We start from the raw sequence: 27,983 nt of genomic DNA, 5'->3' as shown, positions 1-27,983 counted from the left end.
AGATTGCTAACAGAGGTCCTTCTATGTTTTTCAATTAAGTGACTGTGTGGCACAAGTTTTTGGTTTCTTTTACCTGAGCTGCTTCTGGCTCTATTTGAGAACAACAATTTTTGCATTTCATGTCCTCTTCCAGAGGCATTATCATTGTCCTTGCCATCAATGTTTGTGCCTTCAGCATCACTGGTGACCTGGTGTGGTCAGTGTCCCTGATGTGGCTGGCATCTTTGCTGGGGGGAGGTCCCAGAATGGCAGGTGCTATTGCCAAATCCAGGGTGACCTTGCTTGAGGGCCCCACCACCGCTGATGCCTGGTTCCTTGTGGCAGCAGGTGCTGCTGCATCCAGGAGGCCAGGGTTACATGTACCACCTCCAGGGGTACTGCCAGGTGCTCTGGGGCTATGGGCTCAGTTGTCTCAGCCATGGGGCTGGGATCAGCATCACTGCCTCTGCTGTTCCCTGGTTCCATCTCCTCTATGTGAAAAATTCACTCACCTTCAGATGTACACCTGTGTGTATCTCTGGTGTCCTGATGTGTTGGGTAGAAAAAAAAAACTTTAGTTATGGATGATATTATCTACAAGTTGTGGATTGAAGGGGAGACACAAAGGAAGTGTTTTCGGCCACCATAATACTGATGTCACCAACGATAAACTTTTCCCCACAAGCTATAAGATTAAAATTGGGGCTTCCCAGGTGGCTCAGTAGTTAAGAATCCACCTGCCAACGCAGGAGATGCAGGAGATGCAGATTCGATCACAGGGTCAAGAAAATCCCCATAAGGGGAAATGGCAACCCATTCCAGTGTTCTTGCCTGGAGAATCTCATGGACAGAGGAATCTGGTGAGCTACAGTCCTTGGGGTCACAAAGATCAGACACCACTGAGGACGCATGCATATGCATAAGATTAAAATACACAAATAAATGGAGTAGACTATCATATATTAGTGAAGAAAGAATTGCTACATGGCTCCATATAACCTCATGGATGAGCTTTAGAGTTCCAACATCTAGAATTACAGAGAAACATAGACTTGTGTGAAACCCAGCAGAGATCAGAACAACTCCTTAATATTAAATCTCATTTAATAATAAAGACATCTTGTTAGAACAGTTACTGTTAGGATGAGTGGTGAGGCAGTAACAAGTAACTGAATAAAATAAAAGATGGTATAGAACTGAGATCAACTTTAATAATCTCATTTTATGCATTTATTCTGGTATTTAAAGATAGCATTCACTACTCTGTTTTTTAATTGTGTTACAGATAATTATATTAAAAAGTTATTCCATTGCAGTTTCCTCCCAGATAAGCAGGATATTGGCAAACATGTTTGCACAAATTGTGACCTGAACCACAAGACTGGGTAGGCGGTCAAGCTCTCTAGTGAGTCATATTTGACCATGAGGTACACACGCATACTATACATATAAAGAGATTTGACCCTTGAATAATACAGAGTTTGGAGCAATGGCACCTTGTGCAATTGAAAATCTGCCTGTAATGTTGCAGTCAACCCTCCTTATCCTTGGATTTCACTTGCACACTTTTTTATATGAGTAATATATGTCATGATAATTTTTTCCAGAAAGCAAGGCGAAAATTACTCGGGATGACATTTGTCATTTAAGAAAATATTATTCCTCATGTCACTCCATAAAAAATAGAAAGGTCCAAAAAAAAAACAAAAATAGAAATGTCCAAATATTTCATATCCAAAGTTTGAAAAATTTGGAAGTAGAACAAAGCACAGCTTTAAAAAAAACACCTAAATGATAGAATGAAAATCAAGTTTAATAAAGTGAGTAACGGAGACTGTATAGAAAAGTTGAATTTATATAAAAATGGATATCCAAGGAAATAAGTAGAAGGAGCAAATTTTATTCCACACTGAGGAAAGTGTCAGAATTACTGATTCTCAGGCTTTGAGCAATGCAATCAAGGGCACTTCATCTGCCCCAGGACAATTGGCCTTTTTATACCTACTATTCCATAGACTCTCTTCAGAGCCCTCTTTATGTCTTTGTTCCTCAGACTGTAGATGAATGGATTCAGCATGGGTGTGACCACTGTGTACATCACGGAGGCTGTTGCACTTGAGTGTGAGCTGTGTGTAGCAGCAGAGCTAAGGTACACTCCTAGGCTTGTACAATAAAATAATAAGACAACTGAGAGATGAGATGCACAAGTGGAAAACGCTTTAAACTTTCCCTGAGTTGATGACATTCTTCGTATGGAAGAGACTATCTTAGAGTAAGAGTAAACGATACCAGCAAACGGCCCACCAGCTAGAAGTCCTGTTGCCAAATATGTCACCATGTCATTGAGAAAGGTGTTAGAACAGGCAAGTTGGACCATCTGATTGAGTTCACAAAAAAAGTGGGGAATTTCCACCTCTGTACAGAAGATCAGTCGCAAAGCCATTAAACTTTGTAACAAGGAAATCATAGCACTCATCATCCAGGACACCAGCACCAGCAGTCCACAGAGCCGAGGGTTCATGATGACTGTATAGTGCAAGGGGTGGCAGATGGCCACAAAACGGTCGTAGGCCATCACTGTCAGGAGAAAGTCATCTAATCCTGCAAAGAATATGTAAAAATACACCTGGACGATGCAGCCTTCATAGGTTATGACTTTGCTCTGGGTCTGGATATTCTGCCGCATCTTTGGGATGGTGGTGGAGGTGAGGCAGATGTCTACAAAGGACAGGTTGGAGAGGAAGAAGTACATGGGGGTGTGAAGGTGGGAATCAGAGATGGTGACTAGGCTAATGAGCAGGTTCCCAACCACAGCGATCAGGTACATGGAGAGGAAAAGCCCAAAGATGAGAGGCTGCAATTCTGGATCCTCTGAGAGTCCCAGAAGAAAAAATTCGGAAAATTGTGTATTGTTACCTGCTTCCATGTGGTGGAGGTGACTACCAGGAAAAATGAAAATAACATGACTAATTTTCACACAAATTGGCATAACTCACATAGTGCAATTTCTATTTTGGTCTCAATAAATTAATTTTAATATCTTGTGTTTAGAAAAGTTCTATTTCATCTCTACTTGGGCATTTTTGACCCATTCTCAACATATTCCCAAAGAAATCATGCATTTTACAGTTGTAATGAGAAATACTTTCATACATTTGAAGAATATATATTGAGTGTCAACCATGTTCAAAACACATATTGTTTAGTCGCTAAGCCGGATCTGGCACTTTTGAGACCCCCCCGGACTGTATGTAGCCTGCCAGGCACCTCTGTCCATGGGATTTCCCAGGCAAGAATACTGGAATGGGTTGCCATTTCCTTCTCCAGGGGATCTTCTCAACCCAGGGATTGAATCCACCTCTCCTGCATTGCCAGGCAGATTCTCTACCACTGAGCCACCTGGCAGGTCCCTCCAAACAAATACAGGTAACAAATATATGGTGCTGAGAAATGGAAGTTTTCACAATCCAGTGATGGTGAAAGATGATGTGCAAATAAAATATAATATAAATGTCGAGTAATAACAGTTGCAATGAAGAAAACAAAACTAGATATAAAAGAGAGTAGTAGGAGGTATTTTCATGTACTGAGTGTTCAGGTAAGGCCAGCAAACAAGGTGATAATTGAACAGATAGCTCAAGAAAGGGAGAGGAAGATCTAGTATGATATCAAGAGAAATATGTGCCTGGCGAGGGAATGGCCACTACAAAGGACCTAAGGAAAATACTTGTCCCTTGCACTTTATGAATTTAGTTGCAAAAGCATCCTGTGAATTACAACATCTCCCATCCTTAGTACCTTCTGCTGACTGAGGTCTGGGCTCTGTCATAAGGAACCTTAATATATTAGTCCCAGCGGCTCTGCTTTAAGAACTGCTCTCAAGGCAGAAGCGCATGCGCGCGCACACACACACACACACACACACACACACACACACACACACACACACACACACGTGCGCGTGCGCACACACCATGTCCTCCTGGGCTATGTTCCTTGCCGGGAGCCAGCCCACGAGATCCCACCCATGACAGAGTCATGGGAAAGAGGAATGATTGAGCACGGCTTCTCAGGCCTCAGGGATTCTTGGAAGGCTGCCTCAGCGCTCACCTTAAAGATATCTGTCTTTCTGATGTTTACTATAAAAAACCTCTTCTTATTTTCTATGACTTAAGCAAAAGGCCTTTCCCGATTTCCTTCTAAAATAGATCATTCTGAAACCTCAAATCAACAAGGCCCCTGAACGGTAGCACCCTAAATAAAATTATCTGGGATGTAGAATGTGCTGATCTAAATTCCTTTTGCTAACATATTGGTTTGTTTAATAAGTGTACCTGTGCCTTTGGAGCCAATGTGCATAACTGTTCCTTAATAATAAAATAACATTGAGAGCCTCCACACAGAAAGCCCTTATGGGCACAAAACCCTTCACAGAAAAAAAGGCTTGTTAGGAAATATAAGAAATATTGCTTTATGAAACTGTTACTTAGTCTATATTTACTCACTATGTTTTTACTCTTAACGTATTTAGCCTATATAATGAAAGCATAATAGTTAAAAATTTTTATAAATAAAAGTTTAGCTTTAATACAAATAATAAGACAATTGTAGATTTAACTGATGATTCTTACTTAGAGCTGACCTTCAGCTTGCTCTTCTATGACTTTATGGGACCACATTCTTTTCTGTTAAGCTCAAGGCGTAGAGTAAATTACCGAAAACAGGTTTTACCTTGAAACTTTCTATTGACGAATTCTTTCCTGCTGTGCCTGATACAAAAGTGTTCTGACTGATCAACCCTTATCAATAGGAGAGTCACAAGATGTTAGCAGGCCCCCAGGCCAGAAGATGATGTAAACAAAATGAACTAAGATATGCAAACGATGTCGGTAAAGGTCAACACTGTTGACCCATTAAGCTGATTTGATATGACTCTATACATTTGTTTCTATATACCACAAAAAATATAAAAGCTGTCTTAAAAATAATAAAGTTGGGAGACACTTGGAAACACCGAGACTCGCTGTGTCTTCTCATTCGTATCGCCGACGCCGTCCATCCTGAGGGAACCCCTGGACCTGCTGGAGCTGGACTCCGGCAGTTCCTACTACAAAATTCCCCACTTTTTTTTGTTTCTCACCCAGAACCACCCTCCTTACACCATATACTTTTATAACTCAAGCTGATCATGTCAGATCATCTTTCTCCTACAGAATGTATAAATGGTACCCAGAAAGTCCATACATAGACTGCCCATAGACCAATAAACTTGGGGTTCGTTTTTATGACCACTTTCAGCTTTGTATTTAAAGAAATATAAAAAGTATGTGTGTATGTGAAAGAGAGGCGGGGGGAGAGAGAGAGAGGGAAATGAAATAGACATTAGAGGGTAAAAGATTTAATAAGCTCTAATGGACATGAGTTTGGGTAAACTCCGGGAGTTGGTGATGGACAGGGAGGCCTCGCGTGCTGCGCTTCATGGGGTCGCAAAGAGTCGGACACGACTGAACGACTGAACTGACTGAACTGAACTGAATGGTCCCTGAGACTATGTGATGAATTAAAGCTTCCTTTGTTTGGCAACATTCCAATTCCAGTTATCTATACTTGACGCCCAGGAAAAATAACTTTCAAAAAGAAAAATACATGTTTTCCTTGACAGAATCAGTTACACTTTTATAATGAAAGAAACCTGAAATATCTGACTACCCCAAAAGAAAAATGGGCAAAGTAAACAAACCAACAAACATGAATATCCAAAGGAAAACAACAAAAGCTAAACATGTTTTATATAAAGCAATAGAAGACATTTTTCCTGAATCTTTTCCATTTATTTGACCAATTTTTTACTGTTCCATAGGGAATGAGGCAAGCTCTTTCCCAGTTTTATTATGGGGCATCGTGTGTTTGTTATTCTTGGAGTTTACACACTATCATATTTTTAAAATAAATCTGATGAGCATGCCCCAATGCTATTCTAGTCTTTGTTCAACACGCAAAAAGCTTTTCAAACTATATTCTTTAAATTCTGCAGACACGATGTCAATCCATCCTTTTGTCCTGAATAAATTTTTTCATAGGATTCATACCTGAAGATGTTACATTATATTATAATAGATGTTCATTGTACCATTACTTCACCATGACAATGAAAAATCCTAATCATCAGAGACTTCAACTGCTATGGTCACTATTGTACTTTCAGAAAGATATGTGAATATATGTGTACTTATATAGAAACATGGGCTTTCCAGGTGGCGCTAGTGGTAAAGAACCTGCCTGCCAATGCTGGAGGCATAAGAGAGGCAGGTTCAATTTTCCTGGATCAGGAAGATCCCCTGGAGGAGGGAATGCAACCCACTCCAGTATTCTTGCCTGGAGAATCCCATGGACAGAGGAGCCTGGTGGGCTACAATCCATATGGGCGCTAAGAGTCAGATATGACTGAAACCACTTAGCATGCATGCAGGCAAACAGAAACGTATTTAAATATATGTGAAGTTACAAAACAAAGGGAATTGCAGGAAAATAATTGAATAAATTAGTTCCAAAGCAATGGCATTTTTAAAAAATTGAATGGAGTTTCACACACTAACTCAAACAATATTAAAATAGTAATGATTTACTGATATCCAATGGAATAATAATTAAATTGGGAAATGTGTAAACATGGATATAATAGATAATGTTCCTGAAAATTATGGCACATTTTAGATTCTCAGTTATTATATATTGAATGAATCAGAATTTATGTCTCAATTATAGATTTCATTAAATACAAATAAGATTGTACTTCAATTTGGGAAGATTAGATTATAGAATAAATCAGAGGAATTATCTATCCAATATAAAAGCCAGTCCTTTTTGGTGAATACCTAGAAAACTACACACTAAAATCCACAAGTGTGCCAAACTGTCTTAAAGCAAGAAATCCAGAATAAGATAGACATATTTAACTAAGTAAAATGAAAAAGCATTTTAATGGCAAAACAGTCCCCAAAAGGTCAACTGAGAAACAACAATTCTTAAAAATCATTTCAAAAGCTGATAGTGGTATAATAAGAGGTTTATATTAAGTGGGTATATAATAATAAAATCAACACATCAAAATGACAATTCAAGGTATTAATTTTTTATCAAACTCAGTAACAGTTAAGAAAAGAACACTTTTTCACAACCATCCATCTGGGGTGGGGAAATACTTGAAGAGTTGTCACACACTTTATAGTGGTACTTTGAAACAGGGAGCAAAGGTGCACTACCTGTATTTGCAGACAGAAATTTATTTTTTTTCCTTTTATTTTTTTTTAAATTAGTTTATTTATCTATTTTTTAACTTTACAATACTGTATTTTTTTGCCATACATTGACATGAATCCACCACGGGTGTACTGTTACACTGTTGGGAAAACCATCTGAACAAGGGCACAGATATTAAAAGTACAGAAGTTCTTTAACTGGAGGCTTCTCAGTCTCAGCACTGTTGACATTCTCGGACAGGTTGTTCTCTGTGGTGGGGTCTGTCCTGTGCCTTTCAGGATACCTAGCACATCCCTGACCTCCACCTACTGTTCCCAGAGTAACAGACAGATAGTTCTACAAGCATTGTTCAGTGTTCCCAGGGAAACAAAGTTGCTCTTGCTTAGAAACACAGTTTAAACTTAACAATCTCAAATTTCAGACTCTGAGGGAGAAGGTGAGGATGGGACGTTCTGAGAGAATAGCATTGAAACATGTATATTATCATATGTGAAACAGAACACCATTCCAGGTTCGATGCATGAGACAAATGCCCAGGGCTGGGACCCAGAGGGATGGGATGGGGAGGGAGGTGGGAGAGGGGTTCAGGATGGGGAACACATGTAAACCCATGGCTGACTCATGTCAATGTATGGCAAAAACCACTACAATATTGTGGAGTGATTGGCCCCCAACTAAAATAAATAAATTTATTAAAAAAAAAAGAATGATATAATAGCAACTTGAAGAGAAAGATTAGGAAAGACAGTCTGCAGTGTTAGTAGCACAGCCCTTTATGAAATACTAAACAGCTATTGAAATAATGAACCCGTATTACTTTGAATACTAGTTGATTGGAAGAAAATCCCTGGAGCATTACACAGGTAGGAAAAAAAAAAAAAAAACAGACTGCACTGAATCAAGAGTATCTGTGATGTGCATAAGATTCCATTCATACGTTTGTAGAAAAATGTATGAATAGGTGTTTGTACCTAATATAGAAAGAAAAGTTTAAAAGAAACCAAGCATATGTGGGACAATGTTACTGAGAATAAAACTAGGTTAAGTGGTAGTGGTTTTAAAATAACTGAATGTAACAAGAGTGAATGAATATCTATAACTAAGTTTCATAAAGCCCTGAACAGTAATAATTTAATGAAACCAACATTGGCCACTAATTCAATGTTAAATTGCCAAAGACTTGAAAATAAAATAAGAGAAGATATTTTAAATGCAAGGAGGAAGCAGTATTCAAGTTCAATTTTTTTTCTTAAATAAAGATACATGGATTCAAACATGTTCATGAAAGACAAAGGTGACATTTAATCAAATGGTTAAAAAATGATTTCCACATGATGTCTAAAGGTAATACAACTTTTAGAAATACATTTAACCACAAAAGATTAAAAGGAACAATAAGGAAGAAGCGAGTAAAAGTTAGAAATATGTTTAATAGGTGGTTGTCTGTGTGTGTGTTAAGTTGCTACAGTCATGTCCAACTCTTTGCAACCCTATGGACCACAGCCCACCAGGCTCCTCTGTCCATGGGATTCTCCAGGCATGAATACTGGAGCGGGTTGCCATGCCCTCCTCCAGGGGATCTTCCAGACCCAGGGATCCAGCTATTTCTCTTATGTCTCCTGCATTGGCAGGTGGGTTCTTTACCACTAGCATCACCTAGGAAGCCCATAATAAGTGATTAATTAGCACTAAAAAGTATGCAGGAAAACAATCACTGTCATGTTTTTAAAACAAGTATTGTCAAGTGAAGAATATTACAGTGACAGCTCAATTCTTTCAATAAAAAATATAAAAATAAATGGAGAGAACACCATATGACTGACTGACCACATAAATTTTATAAATTACCAAACATTCTCACAAATACATCTATATATATATATACATAAAATAACTAAATGGCAAGCATTTTGTGGAAAGAAAATAAAGCCTCCAATTCATTTTGAATAATGTGAACAAAGACAGGAATAAAAACACTCCGACTACAGCATACAAGGGGTTTTCACAGACAATTTTTGATCAACAGAGTAAATGTGTAACACAGAGATAAATATATATACGTATGTGTGTTAGTGTGTGCTCAGTTGTTTCCAACTCTTTCTATATAAGTATGCATATAAAGCTTTTCAGCAAAGGTCTTTCCAGATTTCCCAGTGGGTAAAGAATCTGCCTGCAATGCAGGAGACACAGGAAATGTGGATTTGATCCCTGGATGGGAATGATCCCATGGAGGAGGAAATGGGAACCTACTCCAGTATTCTTGCCTGGAGAATGCCATGGACAGAGGAGATGGCAGACTACAGTCCATGGGGTTACAAAGAGTCAGACAAGACTGAGTGACTTAACATTACAACAAAGAGAAGGTACTGTCTGTCAAGAATTTTTTTAATTTATTTATTTTTAATTGGAGGATAATTACTTTATAATATTGTATTGGTTTCTGCCCTACATCAACATGAATCAGCCATCACATACATGTTTGCAGGGATATATCTTCATGAAGCCCTTGATTCAAATCTTACTCATTAATATGTAAACAGTCGAATATAACCTATCTTACATGTACACCCATGGTGGATTCATGTCAATGTATGGCAAAACAAAAAAAATAAAAAATAAATTTTTAAAAATCCTTACTTCACTGTACGTCTGTCCACATCTAATAATCTATTTCTCTACTCTTGTTACTTCGTATTGGCATTAGGCTTATGTTCAAATTTTACTGGAAACACTTTATGCCGCCCACTCTCTCTTCTACTTGGACTTCCATTTTTATCATTCAATTGGCAACACTGAGCCTTACCTTACTGAGGTCAATGTTTGCTTCTCTTTTGCATGCCTGCTCAGTCGCTCAGCTGTGTCCAACTCTTTGCGAGCCTGTGAACTGTAGCCCGCCAGGCTCCTCTGTCCATGGGATTCTCCAGGCAAGAATCCTGAAGTGGGTTGCATGCCCTCCTCCAGGGGATCTTCCTGACCCAGGGATCGGACCCGTGTGTCTTATGTCTCCTGCATTGCCAAGCAGGTTCTTTACCACTAGCACCATCTGCGAAGCCCTTGCTCCTCTTTTAGTCCTAAGTAAATGCATTTATTTATGAATTAGGGTTTCTTGAGTGGTGCTAGTGATAAAGAATCCACCTGCCAATGCAGGAGATGTAAGAGACTCAGGTTCAATCTCTGGGTTGGGAAGATCCCCTGGAGGGGGAAATGGCAACCTACTCCAGTATTCTTGCCTGAAAAATTCCATGGACAGAGGAGCCTAGCAGGCTACAGTCCACGAGGTTGCACAGAGTTGAACATGACTGAGTGAACGAGCATGCACACAAAATAATCAGGAGCACAAACTACCACACTAATCTCAGGTATCTGAGCTAGGCTGGATTGAATCACAGGTGACCTCAGATAAATGTTCAAGGTTTGCATTGTATTTCTCTCCCACAGTGTCTACTGGGCTCTCAGACTCACCTAGATGGGAAGTGAAAGAAAGGTCTTTGTGTGGAAGTTCAAATGCCTCCTGGAGGGTTGATAATAGAGACTGAAGCTCTGTCCCCACAAGACGGCTGTGGGGAGTGAAGGACTGGTTTCCCAGTCAGACTCAGGTTTTCAAAGGAAACATGTCCTATAGCGTCCAAGATTTCTCAGTCTGAAGGGACCACAGCAGAGGAGATTTTATAGCTTACCTGGCTTTTCATTAGGCATCTTTCTGCTGTAACTCCCATACTCTGTACCTGATTTCCCTGGGGGACAGGGGTCTGTACAGAAAGGAAAATTTTCCAGTTCATTCTTTGTTCCTAAGAGACCAGTTTACAAGGCAGGTGAATTCTGTTTTTATTACTCCTTCTCCTTAATTCTCCTATGTCCAGAGGTCTAAACTATCCCAGCAACTTATCCCAGTCTGAGCTAAAGTTTCCTCAAAGTCTAAGGTTATGAATTCTCACTTAACTTAGTCCCTCAGATCTTTCAAGTTTTCACTAGTGGTGAACACATAACTCCTGATATTTCTAAAAAATATTTTATGAGTATGACAACTTCGTCCTTTCATATAAAACCTTGGGCACTACACTCCTTGGCTCCCTGACATTTTGCCAACCCAGTCAGGGTTTTTATGCTTATATCAGAAGTTAAGAGCTGTCCTTTAGTACTTCATTATGAATGTTTTTAATTCGGAGACAAATTTCACTATTTTTATACACTATAACCTAACTTAGCACATTATAGGACTGTCTGCTTTAATTTTTATAGAAGTTCATGCTGTGATATAGTCTTCTTGTATATTATGACTTCATTCTCTATTATAGAAATAAGACACAGAGGGGTTTAATGTTCTGCTCAAAGGTATGACCAAGAAAGTGATGGAGTCTTGATTAGGTTTCTTGACTGTGAGAATGCTTTTAGTTCATAAATTCTGTGGTAGTGATTTGTAATCAGAGATGACTTTGCAGCTGATGATATTGTTCAGGGTCTAAAGGGATTATACACATGTATTGCATAGGATGGTATCCAATACTTATTATTGTACTGCCTCAAATACCATCAGTGAAAGGTATAAAATTTATTCTAGTCCAGCATTTTTCTAAATTGACTGTTCTTAATAATTACCAAGAACTATAGTTCAAATGAAAACTGTGATTCAGCAGGTCTGATTCAAGGTACCAGAGATTCTGCTCTTCTAACAATATCCTACATGTTCTTAATGCTGCAGGCCCTTGTCTGGGTAGCAAGAACATGATTCTGTTACTAAATTCTGCAAATTTAGATATTTTTATACACCTGGTGGCTCAGACAGTAAAGAATCTGCCTGAATGCTTGAGACCTGGATTCAATTCCTGGGTTGGGAAGATCCCCTGAGGAGGGCATGGCAACTCACTCCAGTATTCTTGCCTGGAGAATCCACATGGACAGAGGAGACTTGCAGGCTACAGTCCATAGGGTCACAAAGAGTTGGACAAGACTGAGCAGCTACGCACAGCACAGCACATACACTATAACCTAACTTAGCACATTATAGGGACCGTCCACTTTAATTTTTTTTCTTCTTTTTTTAAATTTGTTTTGCCATACATTGACATGAATCCACCATAGATGTACATGTTTTCCCCTTCCAGAACCCCCTTTCCACCTCCCCATCCCATCCCTCCAGGTCATCCCTGTGTACCAGCCCCGAGCACCCTGTATCATGCATTGAACCTGGACTGGCGATTCATTTCACATATGATAATTTACATGCTTCCATGCCATTCTCCCATATCATCCTGCCCTCACCCTCTCCCATAGAGTCCATAATACTGTTCTATTTATCTGTGTCTCTTTTGATGTCTCACATACAGAAGACTACATCACAGAATGAACTTGTATAAAAATTAAAGTGGTCAGAAAAGACCACTTTAATTTTTATACAAGTTCATTCTGTGATGTAGTCTTCTTGTGTTCTTTATTCTCCATTATAGACATGAGACACAGAGGGGTTTATGTTCCGCTCAAAAGTATAAACCAAGAAAGTCTTGATTGGGAGTCTCGATTATCAGAACACTTTTAGTTCACAAGTTCTGTGGCAGTGGTTCTCAATCAGAGGTGACTTTGCAGCTGCTAATGTTTTTCAGTGTCTAAAGGGATCCTACAAATGTAATACATAGGACAACATTCAATACAAATAATTATACTGCCTCAAATACCATCAGTGAAAAGGAATAAAATTTATTCTAGTATAGCACTTTCCTAAGTTGACTATTCTTAAAAATTACCAAGGACTATAGTTCAAATGCAAATTATGATTCAGCAGGTCTGATTCAAGGTACCAGGGACTCTGCATTTCTGACAATGTCCTACATGTTCTTGATGCTGCAGGTCTTTGTCTGGGTAGCAAGAAAATGATTCTGTTAGATTCAGGCATAAATAGTTTTAGGTCTGCATCAAGAATTTTCCATGTATGTAATTTTGAATGGTACATTTCGCTCACTTTTGCAAGCAGTGGTAAATTTTGTTTGATTTTTTAGTGGGAGAAGTCAAGGGTGGGACGATTTGAGAGACTAGAATTGAAATATGTTCATTACCATATGTAAAACAGATGACCAGTGCAAGATCGATTCATGAAGCAGGGCACCCAAAGCCAGGGCTCTGGGACAACCCAGAGGGATAGAGCAGGGAGGGAGGTGGGAGGGGATTCAAGATGGGGGGGGACACATGTATACCTATGGCCGATTCATGTTGATATATGGCAAAACCATCAAACATATTGTATGGTAATTATCCTCCAATTAAAATAATTAAAAAAATTTTTTTAGTGACATTATGATACATATTTGAGAAAAGACACTTTAGTAGGCAGAATAAGATACTCAAAAGATAACCACACCCCATTCTCAAGACCTTTTGAATATCCTTTCTAGGTAGCAAGGGAGATACTCAAGAGGGTAGCCTATACCTTCTCCAGGGGATCTTCCCAACCCAGGAATTGAACCAGGGTCTCCTGCGTTGCAGGCAGATTCTTTACCAGCTGGGCTACCAGGGAAGTCTGAGATTATATTAGCAGATGGAATAAAGTAGATAATTATTTATCTTGATATCAGATTAGCATGGATATTCAGCTTGGAATAATGTAACCTCAGTGATCCTCTAAATGCGGACGAGAAAGGAAGAAGAATTAGAGTCAGATAGATATTTTTAAATGCTCTGCACCTGGGTTTCAAGATGGAGGAAAGACCATGAACCAAGGAATGCTGGTGGCCACTAGAAGTAAAACAGCAAAGGGAATGCATTGTCCTCTGGAGTGTTCAGGAGGATCACGGTCCTGCAGACATCATAATTTTAGCTCAGTGAGACTTCAGACTTCTGAAGAATTTTAAGATACCTATATGTTTTAAGCCACTAGCATGGTAATTTGTTATAGAACTTTAAGACAGGTATTTGTGTTAAGCCTCTAGTGTGGTAATTTTTACAAGGCCATGTATGCATGATAAGTCGCTTCAGTGGTGTCTGACTCTTTGCGACCCCATGGACTGTAGCCTACCAGACTCCTCGTCCATGGTGATTCTCCAGGCAAGAACACTGGAGTGAGTTGCCATGCCCTCCTCCAGGTGGTCTTCCCAAACCAGGGATGGAACCTGTGTCTCTTGCGGGAGCAGTAGTAATCTAATACAGATATGTGTCTAATCAGATATTGTTCTTGGAGCTGAATTTAAACCTTTCAATTCAATCAGTGAGCTTCCCTTATCTAAAGGTATTTTGTGGTGAAATCCTACCTTAAACAGAAGGAGACAATGGAGTCCTTTTTGAGGCATTCTGACTCATCAGTTGCTAGAGAGAATTTCTCATTGTCCAAACATAAATACGGTTCTAACTGTGAGGTCTTTGAGGATTTAAGATGAAAAACGTAATCATTATTAATATTGCAGGCACACATTCTGCTTAAAAGCTTTCTGTCAAAATTTCTAAATTCTTTCTATTTTCTGTTATTTCAAGCATCCATTCACTTCCATCCGTCTAACTTCCTCTCAAGTTTTCTTTCAACTTGGGGTGGGTTACAAATGAGACTGTAGGCATGTGCATACAAGTGTGAGTGTGTTAATTTCAGAGAAAGGTGTATACAGATGCAGGCACATATATACATACATATACATCTAACCTTGAACTTAGGTTGGAAAAGCCAATGACTTTTCTAACAGAAACGACTTTTCTAAAAGAAAGGACTCAGCAAAGTGTTTCTATATATTTCATTCATTCTTCACAGCATCCATGTGAAGTTTGGATTTGCCATCTCAACTTTCCTTCTGAAGTAAGTAAACCTGAGACTCGGGTCAATTACACTATTAACAATAACTTTTCAAAGAAATTAAAACTTGCTGTGCATTTTTGAACTATTAAAAAATGAACCAGGTGGTATGCACAGCTAATTTTTGAAATTCAGCAAATAGTATACTTTAAAAACTGGCAGTTTATTGTATGTAATTACTCTTCAAGAAATTAGAATTTAAAACTTCTGGTTTTGCATGGTTCAGGGTAACAGGAAAGTCCTGTAGTTGAGTCACACACAAAATTTGGAGATATCTCTTTAAACAAGGAAGAAAGCAAAGGGTTATACATGGATATAAGAATAGTGATACTAATATGAAGAAATTACCATTTGATACTGCTTGACACTGAAATACCATTTCAGTGTTTTTTTCTTGTAAACTAAAGACTGACCTACGTATATAAAAAGAAGAAATTGGCATAAAATGGCTCAAAACAGAAGAGCACTACAGCCATATACCATCATGGAGGGAACATTAAAACACAAAATAGAGACTGACAGCTGACAGTAGACCCATGAAGAAGAGACTATCAGAACTCAGATCAAATCCCCATAGTGTATTCCTATTTGAGGGTAAAGACATTATGTTAAAGCATTTGCTTTTAGAACAACTTGTTATGCAGCAACAAACTGATAAAATAATCCAAGTGAACAGAACTGAGTGAAATTATAATAATGTATGGCTTCTCATTGTAGGTATTTGCTCTGGTATTTGAATAGCATTTATAATTACTCAGTTATTCAAGTCTATTTCATATAACTGTATTAAAAACTGATTCCATTGAGGTTTTCATATAGGTAACCATGAGAGGTTAAAAGGATATGCTGGTTTGTTCAAAACTCTGTGACTCTGAATCACAGGACCAGGAGGAATTTAAGCTCCCTAGTGAGCTGTCCTTTGGAAAGAGGTACATATATATATATTGCTCATTCAACATCTTTTAGTGGTTATGATAAAACTTAGAATGGGGAAGATATTTCATTTAGAACAATGAAAGGAATCATATTTGTAGGCAAAAATGTAAGTTTTCAAGTAGAAGAAGAAAGATGATTCAAAATAAAATATAATTACACCAAACAATCCTTCATGCCAATGGTAAACCCCTTTATATATGGACACTGATCTTACATACATTGGTAAGTAAATGTACACCAGAAAAAATAATTTGCATAGTTAAAATCTGGTATAAATATGTGCTTCATTTTAGTTAAGGTCATCTTAGACATTATTATATTATGTCAAACTTTTTATTGAAATTGGTGTTTCACATAGACTAGCATTGGAGACATGCACTGATGATCAGCTTTTCTAGCGACTCTGATAACAATGGCTCAGTAGGTAAAGAATCTATCTGCAATGCAGGAGATGCAGGAAATGGAGGTTGGATCCCTGGGTTGAGAAGATCCCTTGGAGTAGAAAATGGTAACCCACTCCAGTATTGTTGCCTGAAAAATCCCACAGACAGAGGAGTCTGGTGGGCTACAGTCCATGGGGTCATAGAATCAGAGACGACTGAGCAACTGAGCATGCACTGGTAACCAACATGCACACTGAGCTAAAGAACAAGATCCTAGTGGGAATAAAATGGAATGCCTTGCTACGAAACACACTATATGCTAAAGTCTACATTTGGGGGAAGAGAAATTATGGTAGTGATGTCAAAGGAATGATGAACAAAAAGTGATAAACTGGGGTATCATACTTACATTCATGAAATTATGTCACTGGATTTAGTCACCAAGGTAATTTTCCTTTTCCAAAAAGGTAACAGAACTCACGGTTATTCACTCAGTAAAATGAAATCAATTTGATCTGTATATAACATTTCACAAAGAAATCATTCTTAGGAGATACACCCAGTCTATGAGACACATAGTCACAACCTTATTTCACTTAAGGTTGTGAATCAATTTGGGAGAGTAGAAAAATGACAAAAGATGAAGCATAGATGACAGAACAGAAAAGCTAATGAAGTAAGTTGCTGAAGTTGCATAGAGAAGTCGAAATCTAAGAAATGGAAATAGCAGAAAATAAGTTGAAGAAGTAAGTGCTATTGCCACAGTTTGATCAAAGAATCACAAGAGGTGGCCCCAAGGCTTTAGCCCAACTATCATGGGTATTTCTTCAGCCCAAGGACAAATGACCCTCATATAGTCTCCTTCCCAAATAATCTTTTCAGTTCAGTCCATTTCAGTCGCTCAGTCGTATCCGACATTTTGCAACCCCACAGACTGAAGCATGCCAGGCCTCGCTGTCCATCACCAACTCCCGGAGTTTACTCAAACTCATGTCCATTGAGTCGGTGATGCCATCCAACCATCTCATCCTCTGGGAGCAAGCTGTGGGAGTTGGTGATGGACAGGGAAGCCTGGCGTGCTGCAGTCCATGGGGTCACAAAGAGTTGGACTAAACTGAACTATATAGAGCATTTCACAAAGAAATTATTCTTAGCAGATGCACCCAGTCTTATGAGATATATGGGCATTTACATAGATTTCACTTAAGGAGGTGAATCAACTTAGGAAAGTAGAAAAAAGTTAATGAAGCAAGTTGCTGAAATTGTATAGAGAAGTTTAAATCAAAGAAATGGAAATAGCAGGCAATAAGCAGAAGGAGCAAGTGCCATTTTCACAATCTGATCAAAGAATCATAACATGTGGCCCTGAGGCTTTAACCCTCATATCATGTGCAGCTTTTAGAATAGATTTAGAATGAAAGGACCATGAGGAATAAGAGATGTGGAAAGCAGTTAAAAATATGCAAAAGTGTGATGTATTTGTACCACGTATGAAGAAGAACATTCCTTTTCATTTTTGTTTAAGGCAAGGATTTGCAAGTGAAGAATATTTGAGTGATGGCTCAATTCCTTCAGTTAAAAAAATATTGGAGAGAGCATAAGATGACTGACACAGATTTTACCACACAAAATTTTAAATTCTCAGAAATTCTGCACAAATAATTGTATACATAATGACATATCTAAGGGCAAACAGCAATCTTAATCATAAACATCCAATTCCTAGTTTGAAAGCATACAATAATTAAAAAAAAAAACAAAACAGGAGCAAAAACATGCTGAATTTCCTATATGAAAGCAAAGAACTTGATGATCAGTAATGGGCTAATGATTCTACCAGATCAAACCAGTCAATCCTAAAGGAAATCAGTTGTGAATATTCATTGGAAAGACTGATGCTGAAGCTGGAGCTCCACTACTTTGGCCACCTGATGCGAAGAGCTGATTCACTGGAAAAGACCCCTATGTTGGGAAAGACTGAAGGCAGGAGAAGGGAACGACAGAGGATGAAATGGTTGGATGGCATCACCGACTTGATGGACATGAGTCTGAGCAAGCTCCGGGAGTTGGTGATGGACAGGGAAGCCTGGCGTGCTGCAGTCCATGTGGTCACGAAGAGTCAGACACAACTGAGCAACTGAACGGAACTGAATGATTCTACATATATGTTTAATATTATAGGAAATGAAATAATTGCAGGGTAAGCTCTTTGGCATACAATTTTGATGTAATAATCTTTTTTTTATTTGAATATTAAGAGGGTGGAGACACTGAAATGTATGCCTCATCAAGGGCTGTTGCAGGGGAAATGTTTGCCAGCATTCTAGGTCTGGATCTTATTCGTCATAGTTAAATATGCTTCTGCTAGAAAAACATGCTCTGTCACTGTACATCCCTCCACAGCTAATACCCTTTAACTCTACTTCAGTTAACGACAAACATACTTGGACTTAGGTTCTTCTTTGACTGAAAACTTATATTGTAAGTTTACAATATAAATTTACTAGCTTACAAACAGTTGCAGGACACTAATATTGCTTGTTCAGATGACTAAGGCTTTACTGTTTGTAAGGCTTGGCTGAGGGAGCATTCCCAGTGGTTTGAATTTTAAAACTGCCAGTTTTTCCCTTTGGCTCAGTCTCAGGTCCTTGTGGAGTATATTGCTGAGAATACTGGAACTGGTTTGAAAACCAGTTCTCAAATATTTTCATGTGCAGGCTGATATAAGCTGATGACCAAGGAAACATTTTTCATAGTAATAAAACCTATTTAGTTTCCTCAGAACCCTTTTCATGCCGTATCTTTAGCATTCAATAAGATGATCCTATTTTTTGGACGATTTTTTCCTACTTATTTGCTCTACTATAATAAATACATTACCAATATGAAATGTTGGTTGCTTGCAAGGGTTAAATGTTACCTGGTCATAGTATTTGGTTTGCATGATAAATTGCTGAATCTATTTATATTTTATTGTTATTTTCTTGGAGTTTTTAAAATAATATGAAAATTGGAGTTAGTCTTTGGTTTTTCCCATACTGTTGCTATTGTAGAAGGCTGTTGGCTTTTGGTATCATGATTAAAATAGTTTCAGAAAATTCACTGGAACACTTATTTTCATGTGCCTTCAGATAATTTTTATGTATTTCAAACAGGTTTTGTGCGATTTCAAAATTAGCAATTTTGAAATCTTTTCTGGGAGGTAAAGTTGGTTGATGACTCAATATCTTATTTCATGATTGTCCGTTATACATTCTAAACAAGTGAGTAGAAAATACCATGTCATTAACATAGCTTATGGAAATTATGCACAGAGTCATGCCTTTTTAATTAGTGTATTACAATAATAATTTAAAAACAAAATAAAAAATAATTTAAATAAAATAATAGTATAAATTGATTATAAATCAATATAATTTGAATAAAATGAGTAATAATTTAAATAAATAATTATTTTATTATAAAGGCATTTAACAATAAAGTACAAATTAATTCAAAGGCATCTGAGAAAACTAAGCCTGGGTGAACAGGGGTCAATGTAGTTAAACAAATGAGATCTTCTTTGGGTGCAAAATTAGTTTTCATGTGAAGCATTTCTAGCTAGTGGTTGCAACACAGGAGAAGATGATGGCATTAGGAAACCCCAAACTGACAGACAAGAGACCATTAGGCAAAAGCATTGGTGATTTTTTTTCTCAGTGATAAGATAAATATATTTCATTGCATTATTTTTGACTTTCTCAGATTTTATTTTTTCTTTTTAAAAAAGTTAATTTATTTCTTTTTAACTGGAGGATGCTTGCTTTACAATATTGTGTTAGCTTCTGCTATATATAACATGAATCAGCCATAGGTAAATGTATCTTCCCTCTCTCTTGCACCTCCCCCCCACCTCCTACCCCATCCTACACCTCTAGTTTATCACAAAGTACCAGATTTGAGCTCCCTACATCATACAGTAAATTTCCACTGCTATGAAGACCTACAAGACCTTCTAGAACTAACACCTAAAAAAGATGTCCTTTTCATTATAGGGGACTGGAATGCAAAAGCAGGAAGTCAAGAAACACCTGGCGTAACAGGCAAGTTTGGCCTTGGAGTACAGAATGAAGCAGGGCAAAGGCTAATAGAGTTTTGCCACGAGAATGCACTGGTAATAGCAAACACCCTATTCCAACAACACAAGAGAAGACTCTACATGTGGACAACACCAGATGGTCAACACCGAAATCAGATTGATTATATTCTTTGCAGCCAAAGATGGAGAAGCTCTATACAGTCAGCAAAAACAAGACCAGGAGCAGACTGTGGCTCAGATCATGAACTGCTTATTGCCGAATTCAGACTTAAATTGAAGAAAGTAGGGAAAACCACTAGTCCATTCAGGTATGACCTAGATCAAATCCCTTATGAGTATACAGTGGAAGTGACAAATAGATTTAAGGAACTAGACCTGATAGACAGAGTGCCTGATGAACAATGGACAGAGGTTCTTGACATTGTACAGGAGACAGGGATCAAGAAAATCCCCATGGAAAAGAAATGCAAAAAAGCAAAATGGCTGTCTGAGGAGGCCTTACAGATAGCTGGGAAGAGAAGAGAAGTGAAAAGCAAGGGAGAAAAGGAAAGATATTCCCATCTGAAGGCAGAGTTCCAAAGAATAGCAAGGAGAGATAAGAAAGCCTTCCTCAGCGATCAGTGCAAAGAAATAGAGGAAAACAACAGAATGGGAAAGACTGGAGATCTCTTCAAGAAAATTAGAGATACCAAAGGAACATTTCATGCAAAGATGGGCTCGATAAAGGACAGAAATGGTATGGACCTAACAGAAGCAGAAGATATTAAGAAGAGGTGGCAAGAATACACAGAACTGTACAAAAAGGATCTTCATGACCCAGATAATCACGATGGTGTGATCACTCACCTAGAGCCAGACATCCTGGAATGTGAAGTCAAGTGGGCCTTAGAAAGCATCACTATGAACAAAGCTAGTGGAGGTGATGGAATTCCAGATGAACTATTTCAAATCCTCAAAGGTGATGCTGTGAAAGTTCTGCACTCGATATGCCAGCAAATTTGGAAAACTCAGCAGTGGCCACAGGACTGGAAAAGGTCAGCTTTTGTTCAATCCCAAAGAAAGGCAATGCCAAAGAATGCTCAAACTACCGCACAATTGCACTCATCTCACATGCTAGTAAAGTAATGCTCAAAATTCTCCAAGCCAGGCTTCAGCAATATGTGAACCATGAACTTCCAGATGGTCAAGCTGGTTTTAGAAAAGGCAGAGGAACCAGAGATCAGATTGCCAATATCCACTGGATCATCAAAAAAGCAAGAGAGTTCCAGAAAAACATCTATTTCTGCTTCATTGACTATGCCAAAGCCTTTGACTGTGTGGATCACAATAAACTGTGGAAAATTCTGAAAGAGATGGGAATACCAGACCATCTGACCTGTCTCTTGAGAAACCTGTATGCAGGTCAGGAAGCAACAGTTAGAACTGGACATGGAACAACAGACTGGTTCCAAATAGGAAAAGGAGTCCGTCAAGGCTGTATATTGTCACCCTGCTTATTTAACTTATATGCAGAATACATCATGAGAAACGCTGGGCTGGAAGAAACACAAGCTGGAATCAAGATTGCCAGGAGAAACATCAATAACCTCAGATATGGGGATGACACCACCCTTATGGCAGAAAGTGAAGAAGAACTAAAGAGCCTCTTGATGAAGGTGAAAGAGGAGAGTGAAAAAGTTGGCTTAAAGCTTAACATTCGGAAAACTAAGATCATCGCATCTGGTCCCATCACTTCATGGGAAATAGATGGGGAAACAGTGGAAACAGTGTCAGACTTTATTTTTTTGGGCTCCAGAATCACTGCTGATGGTGACTGCAGCCATGAAATTAAAAGACGCTTACTCCTTGGGAGGAAGGTTATGGCCAACCTAGATAGCATATTTAAAAGTAGAGACATTACTTTGCCAACAAAAGTATGTCTAGTCAAGGCTATGGTTTTTCCAGTGGTCATGTATGGATGTGAGAGTTGGACAGTGAAGAAAGCTGAGGGCCGAAGAATTGATGCTTTTGAAGTGTGGTGTTGGAGAAGACTCTTGAGAGTCCCTTGGACTGCAAGGAGATCCAATCAATCCATCCTAAAAGAGATCAATCCTGGGTGTTCATTGGAAGGTCTGATGTTGAAGCTGAAACTCCAATACTTTGGCCACCTCATGCGAGGGGTTGACTCATTGGAAAAGACCCTAATGCTGGATAGGATTGGGGGCGGGAGGAGAAGGGGACGACAGAGGATGAGATGGCTGGATGGCATCACTGACTCGATGGACATGGGTTTGCGTAGACTCTGGGAGTTGGTGATGGACAGAGAGGCCTGGCGTGCTGCAATTCACGGGGTCGCAAAGAGTCGGACACGACTGAGCAACTGAAATGAACTGAACTGAACTGATTTTAATTTTACATCTGGTAATGTATATGTTTCAGTGCTACTGACTATATTCGTCTCACCCTCTGCATCCTCTGATGAGTCCACAAGTCTCGTCTCTATGTCTGTGTCTCCATTGGTACCCTGCAAATAGGTTCATCAGTGCCATCTTTCTAGATTCCATACATATGAGTTTGTATATGATACTTGTCTTTCTCTTGCTGACTTCTTTCACTCTGTATAATAGGCTCTAGGTTTATCCACCTTATTAGACCTGAGTCAAATGTGTTCCTTTTTATGGCTGAGTAATATTCCATTGTGTATATGTACCACAGTTTCTTTATACAAAGAATACTCAACCACCATGGGCTTCAGTTTCTCTGTCTGTGAGATGAACCTATATCAGGTCTGCCTCAGAAGGGTGACAAGAGGATTAAATGGAATAAAATGGCAAAGCTTCTGCATAAGGAATGTGGATGACAAGTCCTAAATAAATGTCAGCTGTTGTTACATACAAGAGTAATTTTTGTAATGCTCCAGCTTTTTATTCCCACATTATTAAGCCAATTTCTCTCCATATGCACTGTCCTCTGTTAGGTCTAAGTTATAAAGCTCAGTATCCCCCAGGAAGAAAGAGGATGTGTAATGTGGAGCATAATTTCTCAACCTTAGCACCATCGATGTTTGGTTTGGGTCATTCCTTGCTATAGAGGCTGTCTTGTACATTGTAGGATGTTTAACCATATCCCTGGATATGGATATCAGTAGCATCACCAGCCAAGTTACAAGAACTAACAATGTCTTCATATACTCCAAGGGGCCAAATCACCCCCACTTGAGAACCATGGGAATGTGTCTTCCAAACAGAAAGAGAACATATGAAAATGTTCCAGGTGCAAAATCCCCAAGGGAGTGAGCTAAAGCAGGGGTCCCCAAGCTCCAAGATCTAATGCCTGATGATCTGAGGAGGAACTGATATAATAATAATAGAAATAAAGTGCACAATAAATGCAGTGTGCTTGAATCACCGGGAAACCACCCCCCCCCCCCACCTTGTGTGTGCATGCATGCTCAGTCATGTCTGACTCTGTGACCCTGCTGATGATAGCTCACCAGGCTCTTCTGTCCTTGGAATTCTCCAGGCAAGAATACTGGAATGTGTTGCCCTTTCCTTCTCCAGCAAAACATTTTTTACACATGATAATAATGGACCATAAATCCCTGTACAAATAGAACAGCAGAATCCCAGATTTGACTCTATGTTGCATAACAGCCATAAGAAAGAAGGGAGACTGGATCAATTACAAGATTGATGACATTGAAAAGCTAAAATTTATTACTCAAATGATACATAGACAAAGAAGACACTTGGCCACATCATTTTTAAGACCTTTTTAAAAATTTATTTATTATCTTTGGCTGCACTGAATGTCCCTATTACACTTGGGCATTCTATAGTTGTGGCAAGTGGGGGCTCTTCTTCATTGCATTGTTCAGGCTTCTCATTGCAGTGGCATCTCTTGTTATGGAGCATGGGCTCTAGGGAGCTGTAGCTGTGGCTACAGTCATCCTAAAGGGGGATGCCCTAAGCCCACACTTCTTAACACCATACACAAAGATAAATTCAAAATGTATTAAAGACCTAAATGTAAGACCAGAAAGTATAAAACTCTTAGAGGAAAACAGAGGCAGAACACTTGATGACAAATCAAAGCAAGATCCTATATGACCCACCTCCTAGAGTAATGGAAACAGAAACAAAAGTAAACACATGGGACCTAATTAAACATAAAAGCTTTTGCACAGCAAAGGAAACTATAAGCAAGGGGAAAAGTCAACCCTCAGAATGAGAGACAATAATAGCAAATGAAACAACTGATGAAGTATTAATCTCCAAAATATGCAAGCAGCTCATACAACTCAATGCCAGAAAAACAAACAACCCAATCAAAAAGTGGGAAAAAGACCTAACCAGACATTTCTCCAAAGAAGACATACAGATGGCTAACAAACAGATGAAAAGATGCTCAACATTGCTCATTATTAGAGAAATGCAAATCAAAACTAAATGAGATATCACTTCATACCAGTCAGAATAGCCATCATCAAAAAGTCTACAAACAATAAATGGTGGAGAGGGTGTGGAGAAAAGGGAATGCTCTTGCACTGTTGCTGGGAATGTAAATTGATACAGCCACTATGGAAGATGATATTGAGATTCCTGAAAAGACTAGGAATAAAACCACCATAAGACCCAGGAATACCACTCCTAGGTATATACCCTGAGGAAACCAAAACTGAAAATGACACATGTATCCCATTGTTCATTGCAGCACTGTTTACAATAGCTGGAACAAGAAAGCAACCTAGATGTCTGTATACAGATGAATGGATAAAGAATTTGTGGTACATATACACAATGGAATGTTACTCAGCCATAAAAAGGAACACATTTGAGTTAGTTCTAATGAGGTTCATGAACCTAGAGCCTATTAAACAGAGTGAAGTAAGTCATAAAGAGAAAGATAAATATCATATACTAATGCACATATATGGAGTCTAGAAAAATGGTACTGAAGAATTTATTTGCAGGGCAGCAATGGAGAAACAGACATAGAGAATAGACTTATGGACATGAGGAGAAGGGAGGAGAGGGTGAAATGTATGAAGAGAGTAACATGGAAACTTACATTACCATGTGTAAAATAGATAGCCAATGGGAATTTGCTGTATGTCTCAGGAAACTCAAACAGGGGCTCTGTATCAACCTAGAGGGGTGGGGTGGGGAGGGAAATGGAAAAGAGGAAGGTTCAAATGGGAGGGAATATATGTATATCTATGGCTGATTCATGTTGAGGTTTCAGAAAACAGCAAAATTATGTAAAGCAATTATCCTTCAATTAAAAAATAAACTAAAAAAAAAAAATCCACAAACAGCAAATGCTGGAGAAAGTATGGAGAGAAGGGGACCCTCCTACTCTGTTGGTGGGAATGCAGATTGGTACAGTCACTATGGAGAACAGTATGGAGGTTCCTTAAAAAACTAAAAATAGTGCTACTATATGACCCTGCAATCCCATTCCTGGGCATATATCCAGAGAAAAACAATCTGAAAGGATACATGAACCCCAGTGTTCATTGCAGCACTGTTTATGATAGCCAAGACATGGAGGCAATCTAAAAGTCCATCAACAGAGGAATGGATAACAAAGAAGCGGTACATACATACAGTGGAATATTACTCAGCCATTAAAAAGAATGAAATAGTGCTGCTTGCAGCAACATGGATGAACCTAGAGAGTGTCATACTGAGCGAAGTAAGTGGGACAGAGAAGGGGAAATATTGTATTGCATCTCTTATACATGGAATCTAAAAAGAATTTATACAAATGAACTTACTTATAAAACAGAAAGAGATTCACAGACTTAGAAAATGAACTTATGGTTGCCAGGGGGAAGGGATAGTAAGGGAGTTTGGGAAAGTCATGTACACACTGCCATATTCCAAATGGATTACCAACAAGGACTTAGTGTGTAGCACATGGAACTCTGCTCAATGTTATGTGCCAGCCTGGATGGGATGGGGGTTTGGAAGAATGGATACATGTATATGTAAGGCTGAGTTGCTTTGCTATTCACCTGAAACAACCACAACATTGTTAATTGACTATACCCAATACAAAATAAAAAGTTTAAACTTTGCAAAAAAAATATTTAATTTTCAGGTGTACATCATAGTAAGTCATAATTTTTAAAGGTTATAGTTCATTTACTGTTAGCATAGAATATTGGCTATATTCCTTGTGCTCTACAGTATATTTTGTGGCTTAGCTTATGCATGGTAGTTTGTACCTCTTAATCCCTTGCCCCTGTCTTGCCCCTCTCCCTTCCCTCTTCCCACTGTTGGCCACTGGTTTGTTCCCTATGTCTTTGAGTCCAGACTTCCCTGGTGATCCAGTGGTTAAGACTCCGCACTTTCAGTGGAAAGGGCATGGGTTCAATCCATGGACAGGGAAGTTCTATGTGCTGAGCAGTGCAGTCAAAAAAAGAAAAAAAAAATTCTATGCCTGTGAGTCTGTTTCTTTTTGGTTATATTCACTAGTAGGTTTTATTTTTTTATATTTCACTTATAAAAGATATGTACACCTATGGCTGATTCATGTTGGTGTTTAACAGAAAACAACAAAATTCTGTAAAGCAATTATCCTTCAATTAAAAAATAAATATTTTTTTAAAAAAGATAGATGTATAGAAAACAAAGTCACTCTTTTGTGAATTGTTCAGGATAGTCCTTTCTCTCTGGACTAGAGTGTTGAGAACCATCCAATGAACTTGACCCTGAAGTCAAGTTTTGACCCTGGAAAAACATATTCCCACCGAGTCTGCCTGAACAACCAGCCAATCCCCTTCTCACACTATTTCTCTTGTTGTATTGCTAGAACCTTCTCCAGATTGCACCTGCAACAATAAAAGCAGAAGTTGTGGCAAAGTCATTGGCCTGGTTTTGTTGGTAGTCAGGTGCAACCCATATCCTTGATCATAATTCCAAGTTAAGATACTTGACATTCACATGGTCTTGAAAAGTGTGCCATCATGCCCGTGATAGACAAAGAAATTCCATCTCAAATGTTGAGGAAGTGCTTGTGGGAAAAGATAATGGAGATCAGATCCTGGAGAAAAGAGCATTGTGACTAAGGTGCATGGGGAGGGATAAGCATCTCTTACATCCAAGATGTTCCCATGGTAACAAAACTAGCAGAAGCTCTTTTCTAGTTTGGCTTTCTCACTAGTGGGAACCAAATTGCCCAGAGAACAGAGTAACAGTGGAACAATTAACTTAATGAGCACTTGCGAGAATTCAACCTCGGAAGCCACAGAAACAGTAAAAATGCCCCTTACTCCTCTCACTACAGTTCAACTGTACCAGAAAGGAGGAAGTCCAGCGGTGCCCTTTCAGAGAATGGATGCCTGATGCTACCTCCTTGCACTTCTTTGGAGCTGTGTTGAGCATCCATCACTCAGGAATGAAAGGATCCAGGGAACTAGAGGCTCATTGAGGACATTAGAGTGTGTGCTGTGGGAAACAGGTATGGAGGCAGGCAGAACTCTCAGAGTATTAACTTGGGTGGCACAAATGAATATAACACAATGGTAAGTCTATACAGTTCAAGTCCCTAGTCTCTCAAAATCTCTCTTCCACTCAGGTTCTTTCCTCTCACTTCT

At 38.8% G+C, this 27,983-nt stretch overlaps 1 protein-coding gene across 1 annotated transcript; it reads right to left on the bottom strand.

Moving 5' to 3' along the window:
- Positions 1-1,936: 1,936 nt before the first annotated feature.
- On the bottom strand, positions 1,937-8,115 carry LOC145510330 (olfactory receptor 7A17-like). Its single transcript, XM_081501168.1, has 2 exons — positions 8,099-8,115; positions 1,937-2,918 (listed from the first exon to the last, which is right to left on the bottom strand). Exon 2 carries the CDS (start codon positions 2,903-2,905, stop codon positions 1,937-1,939), a length of 969 nt encoding a protein of 322 aa, XP_081357294.1. The 5' UTR covers positions 2,906-2,918; positions 8,099-8,115.
- Positions 8,116-27,983: the final 19,868 nt, after the last annotated feature.

This window comes from Giraffa tippelskirchi, chromosome 6 (assembly GCF_054371585.1).
Source record: "Giraffa tippelskirchi isolate mGirTip1 chromosome 6, T2T-mGirTip1v1.2.pri, whole genome shotgun sequence".
NCBI lineage: Eukaryota > Metazoa > Chordata > Mammalia > Artiodactyla > Giraffidae > Giraffa > Giraffa tippelskirchi.
This window is presented reverse-complemented; position numbering and strand designations above follow the sequence as displayed.

Bases quoted from the DNA above. Each gene is read 5' to 3' on its own strand.
- LOC145510330 (XM_081501168.1), bottom strand. From the start codon at position 2,905: ATGGAAGCAGGTAACAATACACAATTTTCCGAATTTTTTCTTCTGGGA.